This window comes from Coregonus clupeaformis, chromosome 16 (assembly GCF_020615455.1).
Source record: "Coregonus clupeaformis isolate EN_2021a chromosome 16, ASM2061545v1, whole genome shotgun sequence".
NCBI lineage: Eukaryota > Metazoa > Chordata > Actinopteri > Salmoniformes > Salmonidae > Coregonus > Coregonus clupeaformis.
Genome location: NC_059207.1, coordinates 33,126,134 through 33,142,066, shown reverse-complemented (window position 1 = coordinate 33,142,066; position 15,933 = coordinate 33,126,134). Strand labels below are relative to the sequence as shown.

Below are 15,933 nucleotides of genomic sequence, written 5' to 3'. Positions count from 1 at the left end.
TAATTTTACTGCTGGCATGAGTTATTTGATGTGGAATAGAGTTCCATGTAGTCATGGCTCTATATAGTACTGTGCGCCTCCCATAGTCAGTTCTTGATTTGGCCTGTAAAGAGACCTCTGGTGGCATGTCTTGTAGGGTATGCACGGGTGTCCGAGCTGTGTGCCAGTAGTTCAAACAGACAGCTTGGTGCATTCAACATGTCAATACCTCTCACAAATACAAGTAGTGACGAAGTCAATCTCCTCCACTTTGAGCCTAATTAATATTAGCTCTTTGTGTATATCAAAGGGCCAGCCGTGCTGTCCTGAGCCAATTGCAATTTTCTTATGGGTAAATGTTCACACACAAAATAAAACACCTGCTTTTTGTGAGTTTCTCCTTAAATCCAAGACTGTAATAATAAAATCCTTGTATCATGTCTTGACTCACTATGGGTTTAATATAAGTGATATGCGTATTGAAAGGTGACTTGTTCATATTTGAATTAAATTAATCCATTTGGTGTTTGTCTTCTAGTGGTGGTTTACAAGTACAGCTTAATAAGTTCGTCACTAACTGCGGAAGGAGTGAGAACCCCCAGGTCTGTGAAGAGAAGTGTAATCAGCGATGGCGGTGTGTGGTCAATCATGGGGTGTTCTTCTTCAGAGTGCCTGCTTTATACTGAGAGAGAGCAAAGTGAGACCACAAGTTAACACACAAAATAACTACAGCCCAATGACCTTTTTAATTTTTTTAGGGGTGTATTAGCTTTAATATTGCAGATTGTGGGTTCTATCAATGTAATTGTCTGCATTATTTCCAATCCCCTATATAAACTCAGCAAAAAAAGAAATGTCCCTTTTCAGGACCCTGTCTTAAAAAGAATTTGTAAAATTCCAAATAACTTCACAGATCTTCATTGTATAGGGTTTAAACACTGTTTCCCATGCTTGTTCAATGAACCATAAACAATTAATGAACATGCACCTGTGGAACGGTTGTTAAGACACTAACAGCTTACAGACTGTAGGCAATTAAGGTCACAGTTATGAAAACTTAGGACACTAAAGAGGCCTTTCTACTGACTTTGAAAAACATCAAAATAAAGATGCCCAGGGTCCCTGCTCATCTGCGTGAACGTGCCTTAGGCATGCAGCAAGGAAGCATGAGGACTGCAGCTGTGGCCAGGACAATAAATTGCAATGTCCGTACTGTGAGACGCCTAAGACAGCGCTACAGGGAGACGGGACTGACAGCTGATCGTCCTCGCAGTGGCAGACCACGTGTAACAACACCTGCACAGGATCGGTACAACCGAACATCACCTGCGGGACAGGTACAGGATGGCAACAACAACTTCCTGAGTTACACCAGGAACGCACAATCCCTCCATCAGTGCTCGGACTGTCCGCAATAGGCTGAGAGAGGCTGGACTGAGGACTTGTAGGCCTGTTGTAAGGCAGGTCCTCACCAGACATCACCGGCAACAACGTCGCCTATGGGCATAAAACCACCGTTTCTGGAACAGACAGGACTGGCAAAAAGTGTTCTTCACTGACGAGTCACGTTTTTGTCTCACCAGGAGTGATGGTCAGATTCGCGTTTATCGTCGAAGGAATGAGCGTTACACCAAGGCCTGTACTCTGAAGCGGGATCGATTTGGAGGTTGAGGGTCCGTCATGGTCTGGGGCGGTGTGTCACAGCATCATCGGACTGAGCTTGTCATCATTGCAGGCAATCTCAACGCTGTGCGTTACAGGGAAGACATCCTTCTCCCTCATGTGGTACCCTTCCTGCAGGTTCATCCTGACATGACCCTCTAGCATGACAATGCCACCAGCCATACTTGGTGGAAGAGTGGGGTAACATCTCACAGCAAGAACTGGCAAATCTGGTGCAGTCCATGAGGAGGAGATGCACTGCAGTACTTAATGCAGCTGGTGGCCACACCAGATACTGACTGTTACTTTTGATTTTGACGCCCCCTTTGCTCAGGGACACATTATTCAATTTCTGTTAGTCACATGTCTGTGGAACTTCTTCAGTTTGTCTCAGTTGTTGAATCTTATGTTCATACAAATATTTACACATTAAGTTTGCTGAAAATAAACGCAGTTGAAAGTGCGGACGTTTCTTTTTTTGCTGAGTTTCATATATAGTGTACCAGTCGAAAGTTTGGACACCTACTCATTCAAGGGGTTTTTATTTTTACTATTTTCTACATTGTACACTTATGGAATCATTTAGTAACCAAAAAAGTTTTAAACAAATCAAAATATATTTGAGATTTGAGATTCTTCAAAATAGCCACCCTTTGCCTTGATGAGTTATGCACACTCTTGGTATTCTCTCAACCAGCTTCACCTGGAATGCTTTTCCAACAGTCTTGAAGGAGTTCCCACATATGCTGAGCACTTGTCGGCTGCTTTTCCTTCACTCTGCCATCCGACTCATCCCAAACCATCCCAATTGGGTTGAGGTCGGGGGATTGTGGAGGCCAGGTCATATGATGCAGCACTCCATCACTCTCCTTCTTGGTAAAATAGCCCTTACACAGCCTGGAGGTGTGTTGGGTGATTTGTCCTGTTGAAAACAAATGATAGCCCCACTAAGACCAAACCAGATGGGATGGCGTATCGCTGCAGAAAGCTGTGGTAGCCATGCTGGTTAAGTGTGGGAACTACACATGAGGAGATCATCCGTTCACCCACACCGCGTCTCACAAAGACACGGCAGTTGGAACAAAAAATCTCACATTTGGACTCCAGACCAAAGGACACATTTCCACCTAATGTCCATTGCTCGTGTTTCTTGGCCCAAGCAGGTCTCCTCTTCTTATTGGTGTCCTTTAGTAGTGGTTTATTTGCAGCAATTCGACCATTAAGGCCTGTTTCACACAGTCCCTTCTGAACAGCTGATGTTGAGATGTGTCTATGACTTGAACTCTGAAGCATTTATTTGGGCTGCAATTTCTGAGGCTGGTAACTCTAATGAACTTATCCTCTGCAGCAGAGGTAACTCTGGGTCTTCCATTCCTGTGGTGGTACTCATGAGAGCCAGTTTCATCATAGCGCTTGATGGTTTTTGCGACTGCACTTGAAGAAACTTGAAAAGTTCTTGAAATGTTCCTTATTGACTGACCTTCATGTCTTAAAGTAAAGTAATGATGGACTGTCATTTCTCTTTGCTTATTAGAGCTGTTCTTGCCATAATATGGACTTGGTCTTTTACCAAATAGGGCTATCTTCTGTATACCCCCACTCCCTTGTCACAACCCAACTGATTGGCTCAAACGCATTAAGGAAAGAAATTCCACAAATTATACTTTTAAGAAGGCACACCAGTTAATTTAAATGCATTCCAGGTGGCTACCTCATGAAGCTGGTTGAGAGAATGCCAAGAGTGTGCATCAAGGCAAAGGGTGGCTATTTGAAGAATCTCAAATATGAAATATATTTTGATTTGTTTAACACTTGTTTGGTTACTACATGATTCCATGTTATTTCATAGTTTTGATGTCTTCACTATTATTCTACAATGTAAAAATAAAGAAAAACCCTTGAATGAGTAGGTGTATAAACTTTTGACAGATAATATATATATGTATGTATACATACATACATACAGTGAGGGAAAAAAGTATTTGATCCCCTGCTGATTTTGTACGTTTGCCCACTGACAAAGAAATGATCAGTCTATCATTTTAATGGTAGGTTTATTTGAACAGTGAGAGACAGACTAACAACAAAATCCAGAAAAACGCATGTTAAAAATGTTATAAATTGATTTGCATTTTAATGAGGGAAATAAGTATTTGACCCCCTCTCAATCTGAATCTCAGCTTGTTACCTGTATAAAAGACACCTGTCCACAGAAGCAATCAATCAATCAGATTCCAAACTCTCCACCATGGCCAAGACCAAAGAGCTCTCCAAGGATGTCAGGGACAAGATTGTAGACCTACACAAGGCTGGAATGGGCTACAAAACCATCGCCAAGCAGCTTGGTGAGAAGGTGACAACAGTTGGTGCGATTATTCACAAATGGAAGAAACACAAAAGAGCTGTCAATCTCCCTCGGCCTGGGGCTCCATGCAAGATCTCACCTCGTGGAGTTGCAATGATCATGAGAACGGTGAGGAATCAGCCCAGAACTACACGGGAGGATCTTGTCAATGATCTCAAGGCAGATGGGACCATAGTCACCAAGAAAACAATTGGTAACACACTACGCCGTGAAGGACACAGCGTTGTACGAGTCTAGAGTTTCTTGGCAATTTCTCGCCTGGAATAGCCTTCATTCCTCAGAACAAGAATAGACTGACGAGTTTCAGAAGAAAGTTTTGTTTCTGGCCATTTTGAGCCTGTAATCTAACCCAAAATTGCTGATGCTCCAGATACTCAACTAGTCTCAAGAAGGCCAGTTTTATTGCTTCTTTAATTAGCACAACAGTTTTCAGCTGTGCTAACATAATTCCAAAAGGGTTTTCTAATGAACAATTAGCCTTTTAAAATTATAAACTTGGATTAGCAAACGCAACGTGCTATTGGAACACAGGACTGATGGTTGCTGATAATGGGCCTCTGTACGCCTATGTAGATATTCCATTAAAAATCAACAGTTTCCAGCTACAATAGCAATTTACAACATTAACAATGTCTACACTGTATTTCTGATCAATTTGATGTTATTTTAATGGACTAAAAAAAAAGTTTCTTTCAAAAACAACGACATTTCTAAGTGACCCCAAACTTTTGAACGGTAGTGTATACAATTGAAGTCGGAAGTTTACATACTCTTAGGTTGGAGTCATTAAAACTCGTTTTTTTCAACCACTCCACAAATTTCTTGTTAACAAACTATTGTTTTGGCAAGTTGGTTAGGACATCTACTTTGTGCATGACACAAGTAATTTTTCCAACAATTGTTTACAGACAGATTATTTCACTTATTCACTGTATCACAATTCCAGTGGGTCAGAAGTTTACATACACTAAGTTGACTGTGCCTTTAAACAGCTTGGAAAATTACAGAAAATGATGTCATGGCTTTAGAAGCTTCTGATAGGCTAATTGACATAATTTGAGTCAATTGGAGGTATTTCAAGGCCTACCTTCAAACTCAGTGCCTATTTGCTTGACATCATGGGAAAATCAAAAGAAATCAGCCAAGACCTCAGAAAAGATCAATGGTAGACCTCCACAAGTCTTGTTCATCCTTGGCAGCAATTTCCAAACGCCTGAAGGTACCACGTTCATCTGTACAAACAATAGTACGCAAGTATAAACACCATGGGACCACGCAGCCGTCATACCGCTCAGGAAGGAGACGCGTTCTGTCTCCTAGAGATGAATGTACTTTGGTGCGAAAAGTGCAAATCAATCCCAGAACAACAGCAAAGGACCTTGTGAAGATGCTGGAGGAAACAGGTACAAAAGTATCTATATCCACAGTAAAACGAGTCCTATATCGACATAACCTGAAAGGCCGCTCAGCAAGGAAGAACCCACTGCTCCAAAACCGCCATAAAAAAAGCCAGACTATGGTTTGCAACTGCACATGGGGACAAAGATCGTACTTTTTGGAGAAATGTCCTCTGGTCTGATTAAACAAAAATGGAACTGTTTGGCCATAATGAACATCGTTATGTTTGGTTGAAAAAGGGAGATGTTTGCAAGCCAAAGAACACCATCCCAACCATGAAGAATGGGTGTGGCAGCATCATGCTGTGGGGGTGCTTTGCTGCAGGAGGGACTGGTGCACTTCACAAAATAGATGGCATCATGAGGAAGGAAAATTATCTGGATATATTTAAGTAACTTCTCAAGACATCAGTCAGGAAGTTAAAGCTTGGTCACAAATGGGTCTTCCAAAAAGACAATGACCCCAAGCATACTTCCAAAGTTGTGGCAAAATGGCTTAAGGATAACAAAGTCAAGGTATTGGAGTGGCCATCAAAGCCCAGACCTCAATCCTATAGAAAATGTGTGGGCAGAACTGAAAAGGCGTGTGCGAGCAAGGAGGCCTACAAACCTGACTCAGTTACACCAGCTCTGTCAGGAGGAATGGCCTAAAATTCACCCAACTTATTGTGGGAAGCTTGTGGAAGGCTACCCGAAACGTTTGACCCAAGTTAAACCATTTTTAAAAAGCAATGCTACTAAATACTAATTGAGTGTATGTAAACTTCTGACCCACTGGGAATGTGATGAAATAAATAAAAGCTGAAATAAATCACTCTACTATTATTCTGACATTTCACATTCTTAAAATAAAAGTGGTGATCCTAACTGACCTAAGACAGGGAATTTTTACTATGATTAAATGTCAGGAATTGTGAAAAACTGAGTTTAAATATACACTGCTCAAAAAAATAAAGGGAACACTTAAACAACACAATGTAACTCCAAGTCAATCACACTTCTGTGAAATCAAACTGTCCACTTAGGAAGCAACACTGATTGACAATATTGGCAATTAGCAAGACACCCCCAACAAAGGACTGGTTTTGCTGGTGGTGACCACAGACCACTTCTCAGTTCCTATGCTTCCTGGCTGATGTTTTTGTCACTTTTGAATGCTGGCGGTGCTTTCACTCTAGTGGTAGCATGAGACGGAGTCTACAACCCACACAAGTGGCTCAGGTAGTGCAGCTCATCCAGGATGGCACATCAATGCAAGCTGTGGCAAGAAGGTTTGCTGTGTCTGTCAGCGTAGTGTCCAGAGCATGGAGGCGCTACCAGGAGACAGGCCAGTACATCAGGAGACGTGGAGGAGGCCGTAGGAGGGCAACAGCCCAGCAGCAGGACTGCTACCTCCGCCTTTGTGCAAGGAGGAGCAGGAGGAGCACTGCCAGAGCCCTGCAAAATGACCTCCAGCAGGCCACAAATGTGCATGTGTCTGCTCAAACGGTCAGAAACAGACTCCATGAGGGTGGTATGAGGGCCCGACGTCCACAGGTGGGGGTTGTGCTTACAGCCCAACACCGTGCAGGACGTTTGGCATTTGCCAGAGAACACCAAGATTGGCAAATTCGCCACTGGCGCCCTGTGCTCTTCACAGATGAAAGCAGGTTCACACTGAGCACATGTGACAGACGTGACAGAGTCTGGAGACGCCATGTAGAACGTTCTGCTGCCTGCAACATCCTCCAGCATGACCGGTTTGGCGGTGGGTCAGTCATGGTGTGGGGTGGCATTTCTTTGGGGGGCCGCACAGCCCTCCATGTGCTCGCCAGAGGTAGCCTGACTGCCATTAAGTACCGAGATGAGATCCTCAGACCCCTTGTGAGACCATATGCTGGTGCGGTTGGCCCTGGGTTCCTCCTAATGCAAGACAATGCTAGACCTCATGTGGCTGGAGTGTGTCAGCAGTTCCTGCAAGAGGAAGGCATTGATGCTATGGACCGCCCGTTCCCCAGACCTGAATCCAATTGAGCACATCATGTCTTGCTCCATCCACCAACGCCACGTTGCACCACAGACTGTCCAGGAGTTGGCGGATGCTTTAGTCCAGGTCTGGGAGGAGATCCCTCAGGAGACCATCCGCCACCTCATCAGGAGCATGCCCAGGCATGGTAGGGAGGTCATACAGGCACGTGGAGGCCACACACACTACTGAGCCTCATTTTGACTTGTTTTAAGGACATTACATCAAAGTTGGATCAGCCTGTCGTGTGGTTTTCCACTTTAATTTTGAGGGTGACTCCAAATCCAGACCTCCATGGGTTGATAAATTTGATTTCCATTGATAATTTGTGTGATTTTGTTGTCAGCACATTCAAATATGTAAAGAAAAAAGTATTTAATAAGATTATTTCATTCATTCAGATCTAGGATGTGTTATTTTTGTGTTCCCTTTATTTTTTTGAGCAGTGTATTTGGCTAAGGTGTATGTAAACTTCAGACTTCAACTGTATATAAAATGTGTTTCATTTATTTTACCCTAATCCTCCCACTCCTCCCCTAATTGGAGTAAAATAATGGACAACAATACTTAGCTTCTACTTACAGCTTATATACTGAACAAAAATAAACGCAACATGTTAAGTGTTGGTCCCATGTTTCTTGAGCTGAAATAAAAGATCCCAGAAATGTTCCATATGCACAAAAAGCTTATTTCTCAAATGTGTGCACATTTGTTTACATCCCTGTTGGTGAGCCTTTATAATACATTCACCTGACAGATATGGCATATCAAAAAGCTGATTAAACAGCATGATTATTACACAAGTGCCTTCTTGTGCTGGGGACAATAAAAGGCCACTAAAATGTGCAGTTCTCACACAACACAATGCCACTAGTCTCAAGTTTTGAGGGAGCGTGCAATTTGCATGCAGACTGCAGGAATGTCCACCAGAGCTGTTGGCAGCAAATGTAATGTTAATTTCTCTACTATAAGCCGCCTCTGTCGTTTTAGAGATTTTGGCAGTATGTCCAACCGGCCTCACAACCGCAGACCACGCGTAACCACACCAGCCCAGGACCTCCACATCCGGCTTCTTCACCTGCGGGATCGTCCGAGACCAGCCACCCGGACAGCTGATGAAACTGAGGAGTAGTTCTGTCTGTAATAAAGCCCTTTTGTGGGGAAAAAGTCATTCTGACTGGGTGGGCCTGGCTCCCCAGTGGGTGGGCCTATGCCCTCCCAGGCCCACCCATGGCTGCACCCCTGCCCATTCATGTGAAATCCATAGATTAGGGCCTAATGAATTTATTTCAATTGACTGATTTCCTTATATGAACTGTAACTCACTAAAATCGTTAATTGTTGCGTTTATATTTTTGTTCAGTATACATACTATACATTTTACAGAAACTGTATATTCTACATTTAGTTATCTTTTTTAATTTGTGTTTATTTGTTTAGTCCCACACTTCAGTTACCCTCAAACCCTCCCATCTATCTCTGAAAATCATCCAGTTTTGATTTTCTAATTGCCATATACTTTAACTGTGCTGTAATGTTTCACAAAAGTTCTGAACCTTTCTATTCTCAGTTTCTACAAATTGTAAATTAAAGATGAATATTAATAACCATATTTTAGTGCAATTACCTTAAATCGGTCTGGGACATCTTGCTGGTATAGAGGGTAGAGTCTGACAAATTTGAAGCTTTCTGCCACAACGTAGAAAGGCTTGTTGTGAGCCTTGGAGCACACAGCCAGTTGATAGGTGCCAATCTGTCAAGTGGGTTGCAAAACATAGGGTAACCCATGATGTGTTGTAAATGGTAACGTCATCCAAGGACATAAACATAAGACTGTCCAGAATGTGTCTGATTGGTGTGTTATCCAATTCAGAATATATACAGTACATTGTTGATAATGCCACCACTTTCCACCACTCCCTCTGCACCAACAATCACCAGATCCACCTTTTCCATGATATACCTTTAATAAAACACATTCTATTTTCAGTACTGTAATAAGAGACATGGATTTCACTGACTGCTTCCTTCATATAGGCTACCTGTATAAATCAAAGGTGGGCGTTGTTAAAACAGTACTTTTACGGTCCTTCAAAAAAGAATAGTATGATTGAGCTGAGATCTCAATCGGTTTTATTTATATAATTTCATGACTCAACTTAAATGATTTTGATATTTACCCCACTGCAGCATCAAGAACCACTGTGACCGGAATGTTTAGTTTCTGTAATTTGTCTGCCATTTTTTGTCTGGAAAGAGACAAAAGTATACTTGTGAATATTTTTTCAAGTTCCTCTCTAGGGTTTGCTTAGTTTAGCATAATACATATGCATGTGTTTGTGTTGAGCACACACCCTGCAGTGTCTGGTTGTGACTCAGTGACTTAGACAATTAAGCGTTTCTTGTCGGCTGCTACCCTAAGAACCACCCGGGAGGAGGAGTGTGTCAGTATTTTCTGTGAATGACAATAGAGAACACAGTGTTTGTCAGAGGCAGAATCACCATGAGTGGAGCGGGTTTGAGACGTCATTCAAAAACCAAAATTCTATAGAAATACTTACAGCTCCATCCTTGATAAAGGTATGGCATAGTTTCGCTACTTTACTCCTGAAAAGGGATATTTTCTTTAGAAAGAGCTCTCCTCTCTCTACCATCACTTTCTTGCATTGAGAGAGATCCTGTTCGGGGGACAAATAAAACACATTTCTGATAATGACATCTCAAATCACGATGGTACGTTGGACAACTCGAGGTACTCTCACTATTGAATACATGTAAAATCACAGTAAAGTGGGCTCAGAGTGTATAAGAGTAGCCTAGATGTTGCAGCGAGAGGGATAGGTGAAGGCCCTCTACTCACAGGGTGCTCCAGTGATGTGAGGCTGATGAAGCGGAGGAACAGTTCGCCACCAGACGAGACAGCCACAGAGGAGTCAGCCTCCTCCAGACACCCGATGGTCTGGGTCAGGTTCTCTCTCAGGCCCAGGATGGTCTCACCTGCTCAGGGACATAAAGCATCCAGCCAATCAATACCACAACTTGTCTATTTGCTAATAACCATCAGACAAAATATGTTCCTCTTGATTCACTACACATCAGTATAATAAGTGAAGGAGAGTAGAAAAGTAAGGTTTTGTCTGAAGGTAAATCTGACTTTGGTCTCGTTTGAGGAATTCCAGGAGAGTGCGGATTGCTGCCACAGCAGAGGGTACCTCAGGGCCCTGTCTCATTTGTGTCCTGAAGTACTCCACCAGCTCTGAAAGGAGATGGCCATGGGCAAGTCAGTCATATGGAAAGATGATCCATATAGAAGTGCAAATGTACTTGATTACACTCTCACTAAGCTTATCTTCTATTTAGAGTTGTATGGATAGTGTTTTGTGCATGCACGGAAACAACCCCCATGAAATCAACTGCAGGCAAGTCCATGTATATATGGCTATGGGGGACCATATGGGAAGCATGTCTACTCATCAACTTCTTCAATGACACTTCAACTCACCATCTTCGTCCACACCTCAACAAAAGCAGGAAGCGGGACAGATGATACCTAAATATTAGCAGTATAAACTTTCTAGCCAGCTAACCTAGTATGTGCCAGATGTTCTTCGTTCTCTAGCTATCTAACGTTAGCGAGCTACTAGTCATGTACTTGCTCGAGCTGATGAAACAGCCACGTTTTTCCTCTGACGTGAATTACGCTCTTTCAAGAGTTGCTTATTACGTTTTGGACTGAGAAAAGATCATCCTTGATTTGCGTCAAATGAAATACATTTATTAGCCAATTCTGTCACACTTACTGATTTTAAGGTAAACGTTTGCTAATTTTTGGGATGGATTCCACGTTCAAATCAACTGTGAAATCATAAATCTCCGACAACTGGGAATTCGGAAATAAACACTACACACCTGATTCAAATGATCAAGGCTTGATGATTAGTTTATTATTTGAATCAGCTGTGTAGTGCTAGGACAAACCCCAAAACGGGCACCCGAGTCCCGAGTTTAGGAAACCCTGCCCTAACCATTTTAAATATAAACTGCAAAGGGGTAGAGACGTCCCAAGGACCCCGTATAGCACGGGCCTTTCTCCCAGTCGGAGCTCGTTTTTTCCCGAGTTCCCAATAGCCTTGAACGCTCGGAAGTCGGAGATTTCCGAGTTCCCAGGTATTTTAAACGCGGCATAAATATCAGATGTCGCAATTTGATGACGTTTAACTCAATTCTCATTGTTGTTTTAGGGAGAAATGGGCGGGGCTTTAGTTTGGGCACGCTGGAGGAGTTAGCAATGTTAACTTTTGGTGATGGCGTCGGGTAAGTGAATTCACCATAATAGAGATTTAACCGTAATACATTATAATTTCAAACAATAATTTATATTTTTAAATATTGGAAGTGTAGCTTTTATCTAGTGAAAACATTGGCTTACAAGCTTGCTGGCATTGAATGAGTTTTATGAAGGAATGAAATAGCTGGCTAGCTAGCTAATGTTGGCTAGTTTGTGCTAATTGCTAGCTAGCTAGCTAGCAATTAGTAATGTTGGCCTACTACTAATCACTGATATAAAATGAATGCATGAGAAAAGGCATAACAGTTAGTTATTGTCATAACAACAATAGCCACCTGTCCTAGCTGTTAAGCGAACTTATGTGTTTGTCTGCAGAGGATGAAGTCAGTCTTCTGGTCATTGTTGTGGATGTCAATCCCATATGGTGGGGCCAGCAAGCTAATCGAGAACCTCAGGTATTTAACAATTATTCTTTGTGCAATTGTCTACAGAGCTAGCCTCTAACTTCTTCTTTGAAGTAGACTGAGATATGCATGATTATGTTTCTCCTCCCTTAGTTCACCCTGTCCAAGTGTCTGGATGCAGTCATGGTGATGGGTAACTCCCACCTGGTCATGACTAGGACCAACAAGCTGGCCATAATTGCCAGCCATTGTCAGGAAAGGTAATCAAACGTGTCACTTGTTAGTAGATACACAGAATACTTCTAATTGCTGGTTTCTGTCTGGTGATTTTATGTTCTAATCTAATTACAAATCTCTCTCTTCCTCCCTTGTCGTCATATGCTGCAGTCATTTTCTGTATCCTTGTAAGCTCTGGAAATCTGGAGATGGTCATGGGGACGACAATGCATCAACAAGTGGGGATGGCAAGTATGAGCTATTGTCAGTTGCCAATGAGCTCATTGCAGAAGAGATCAAGAATCTCATGTCAAGAAGTAAGTGCAGAATAATCTCCCTGTGCATTTCTAAAAAAGAACATAGTTAGCCATGTTTGTTGTCAACTCCCTTTGTGCACTCTTATAATATCCTCACTTTTGTTATGTTTTTCAGCTGAAGTGAAGGGAAACCAGACAGACACACTATTGGCGGGATCACTTGCTAAAGCTCTCTGCTGTATCCTTTCCATGAAAATGCTTAGTCATTACAATGCATTTACATTAGAACAACCGGATCATCACCATCTTATAGAAGATATTAATCAATTTCCCTGAAATTATTTTGGCCAAGGCTGCTCATCAGAGTTCTCTGGAACCCTCTTCCTGACAGCTAAAGGTCCAAAGCTTCTGCGCATGTGCGGGATTCTCTTCTTTACACACAGTCTCTGCTCTACTCGTTCGGCTGCCCAGAGTACAGGCTACTCTTGCGAATGGTGCTCATTTAATAAAGTTAGATTAAAGCAGAATCAATGTCTGGAAGATCACATAATGATAGTATTCAACATAACAGAACCAAATATAATAGCATAGTATAACATTACGGTAAAAAAAAAGGATGATTGTGCGACTGGTTGCATTTTTCTCTCATGCGGCCAAAACCCAACAGCGTGCCACTAGGCCAAATATGTGCTTTGATTGAAACTAAACACAGGAATTCTACAGTTTGTTAACACCATCTGTTCTACATTTAGTCTTCATACATAATTCAAAACAGCACTGTTAATAACTCAAGAACATCTAAATATATATCCCCATGAAACTGATTGACGTTTCACACATAAAACATTTATTCAATACGACCATTCGCACAATCATCCTAAAATAAATGTGGTGTTTTTTTGTCTTACAGTAAAGTTATGCTATGCTATTATATTCGGTTCTGTTGTGTAGAATACTATCATTATGTGATCTTGCAGACATTGAATCAGCTTTATTCCAACTTTATTAAACAAGAACCATTTGCAAGAGTAGCCTGTTCTCTGGGATGCCGAATGAGTAGAGCAGAAACTGCGTGAAGTAGAGAATCACGCACATGCATAGAAGCTTCGGACCTTTAGTTGTCGGGAAGAAGGTTCCAGAGAACTTTGATGCGCAGCCACTCTGAATTATTTTTAAATGGCTGGTTTTCATTGGTGTTTTGTCGATTTGTAAATTATAAATAAAATCCACCACATCAAATTTGAACTGGATGCTTGCTTGTATGTTTCTTTTACTTTCAATATTCAGATATCCATAGAGTCGCAAAGGAGCTGGAAGGTATTCCGAGCATTTCAGTTACTAGACTAATAAAGTATTTATAAATTCCATCAGATTTAATCTGACAATTTTGTAATGGTCATTATACCAGTCATGGTTTTCAGTCATATGTTTCCCTGCTTTTTTTCAGCAGGACAAGAAATGAAGTCGAGGATATTAGTAAGACCTCACTTGAGTCAGTTTCACAAGGGTAGCCTACTCTTTTGATGAATGTGGTTTGAATGTTTGTTTTGTGTCTTTGCGGAATAGGTCATTAAAGCAGCAGAAGACTGTGCCTTGCAATACATGAACTTCATGAATGTGATCTTCGCCGCACAGAAGCAGGTAAAATTACTTTCTTCTCAGCTTTCGCTTCCTTTAGCATATGTTTAATAAAGAAACTGTGCCTCTCTTTTGTCTTGTTACAGAACATCCTAATAGACGCCTGTGTGTTGGACTCGGACTCAGGTCTCCTCCAACAGGCAAGTTTTGATTGCTTTATCATATAGATGTGCACAAACATTTTCAGAAGGTTCACCATTTTCTATTGTATTTGTCTTAACAGGCCTGTGACATAACTGGAGGATTGTACTTGAAGATACCACAGAAGAGTGCCTTGGCACAATATCTTCTGGTGAGGATTAAAATGATATGAGATAAAGATTGATTAGCTTTTATCTCTTATGTGTTGTGTGATATTGGTTACATTCTCTTTTACCTGTAGTGGGTATTCCTGCCAGACTCTGACCAACGCTCCCAACTGGTGCTGCCACCTCCTGTCCATGTGGATTACAGAGCAGCATGCTTTTGCCACAGAAACCTCATTGAGATTGGTTATGTCTGCTCAGTGTGTTTGTCAAGTGAGTTATATTTTGTTTTCTCATTGTATAAAAGTCATGAACATTTGCAGTTGTATTATTGATTGAAGTCCTAATGAACAAACCCTATTCTCTTGAAGTATTCTGCAACTTCAGTCCGATCTGCACAACGTGCGAGTGAGTACTACAGACCTTTACTCTTGTTGTAATATATTTTAGGGGAAGTAGAAACAGGTGGTAATTGTTTTTGTGCAAATGTGTTTAGTCGTCTTTAAATGCCTTTTCCTTGTAGGACTGCCTTCAAAATTCCATTGCCCCAGGTGGTGAAGTCAAAGAAGAAGAAACTCAAGGCCTCAACGTGACATGCAAATTAATACTGTACATGGAAATGTGTAATTGGAAAGTTTTATTTAAAGATTACCAAGGGTTTCTTTTGGTCAGGTATTAATGTATGATCACCCTCCTTGGTAAACCGCAGGTTATGTCAAGCGGAAATATTGGTTTAGGCCGGGGATGGTCACTCTAATACACAGAGGGCTTGAGTGGGTGCAGGTTTTTGTTTCAGGCAAGCAGTAACACACCTGATTGAAGTAATTAAAGTAAAAAAGGAACAAAAGCCTGCACCGCACCACACCACTACAACAGATTTGGCCACCCATGGTTTAGGAAGAGCTAATGCTGCATTCATGACATGTCGGAACTAGGAAACTCAGAAATGTTTGACTTGGAAACGATGATACCCGAGTTTCCCACTCGGGACCGTATCAGAATCAACCAATGGGAAGCTCTACACAAATAACTTAGGTACATTTTTACTCTGAGGTTCAGAGTTTCCGTCATGAATCCAGCATATGGCTCTGGGTTTATGATCACAAAAGATAATGTGACATTTTTTAAAACAAATTGTAGCCATCTCACCATTTGTACATGCATGTTTTTGATACTTTTAAATACAGAATTTGTTAATAAACCTGGCCTAATATTCCTTAATATGAATTCCTATACATTTTTGCATCCGCTCATACCAACATTCTTAATTGTTATTTTTTTTTTTTACAATATTGTGAAGTAAAAACTAATTTCAAAGTTTGATTAAATAAAACGTTCTTCCCGGTGTCATCGGTCGTCACTAGTTGCCGCGGTGGTCATCAGGCAGGCAGCTGATTATTACCCCTTACGGTCACTATCCTAGGCAGGAAAATACCATGTTTTTTGTTTGTTTTTGTACTACCATATTTGCACCAGT

General features: G+C 41.5%; 1 protein-coding gene and 1 pseudogene across 2 annotated transcripts; one reads left to right on the top strand and one right to left on the bottom strand.

The window, feature by feature from the left end:
- Positions 1–182: 182 nt before the first annotated feature.
- Positions 183–11,420, bottom strand: LOC121584865 (annotated as a pseudogene).
- A 229-nt stretch (positions 11,421–11,649) lies between these two features.
- Positions 11,650–15,677, top strand: gtf2h3 (general transcription factor IIH, polypeptide 3). Of its 2 annotated transcripts, none has more exons than XM_041900013.1 (13): positions 11,650–11,722; positions 12,072–12,151; positions 12,254–12,360; positions 12,488–12,633; positions 12,749–12,811; positions 13,861–13,890; positions 14,024–14,049; positions 14,140–14,214; positions 14,298–14,351; positions 14,435–14,503; positions 14,594–14,729; positions 14,828–14,864; positions 14,980–15,677. In XM_041900013.1, the coding sequence occupies exons 1-13, from the start codon at positions 11,713–11,715 to the stop codon at positions 15,047–15,049; spliced, it is 903 nt and encodes a 300-aa protein (XP_041755947.1). In that variant the 5' UTR covers positions 11,650–11,712; the 3' UTR covers positions 15,050–15,677. The 2 variants fall into 2 exon arrangements, with proteins under 2 accessions (XP_041755947.1, XP_041755946.1); XM_041900012.1 differs by having other exon boundaries at positions 14,021–14,049.
- Positions 15,678–15,933: the final 256 nt, after the last annotated feature.

What these genes read in the sequence shown, in the direction of transcription:
- gtf2h3 (XM_041900012.1), top strand. An exon ending in AAGCTAATCGAGAACCTCAG is followed by an intron (nt 12,152 to 12,253) that starts GTATTTAACAAT and finishes CTCCTCCCTTAG; the next exon opens with TTCACCCTGTCCAAGTGTCT. An exon ending in AGTCGCAAAGGAGCTGGAAG is followed by an intron (nt 13,891 to 14,020) that starts GTATTCCGAGCA and finishes GCTTTTTTTCAG; the next exon opens with CAGGACAAGAAATGAAGTCG.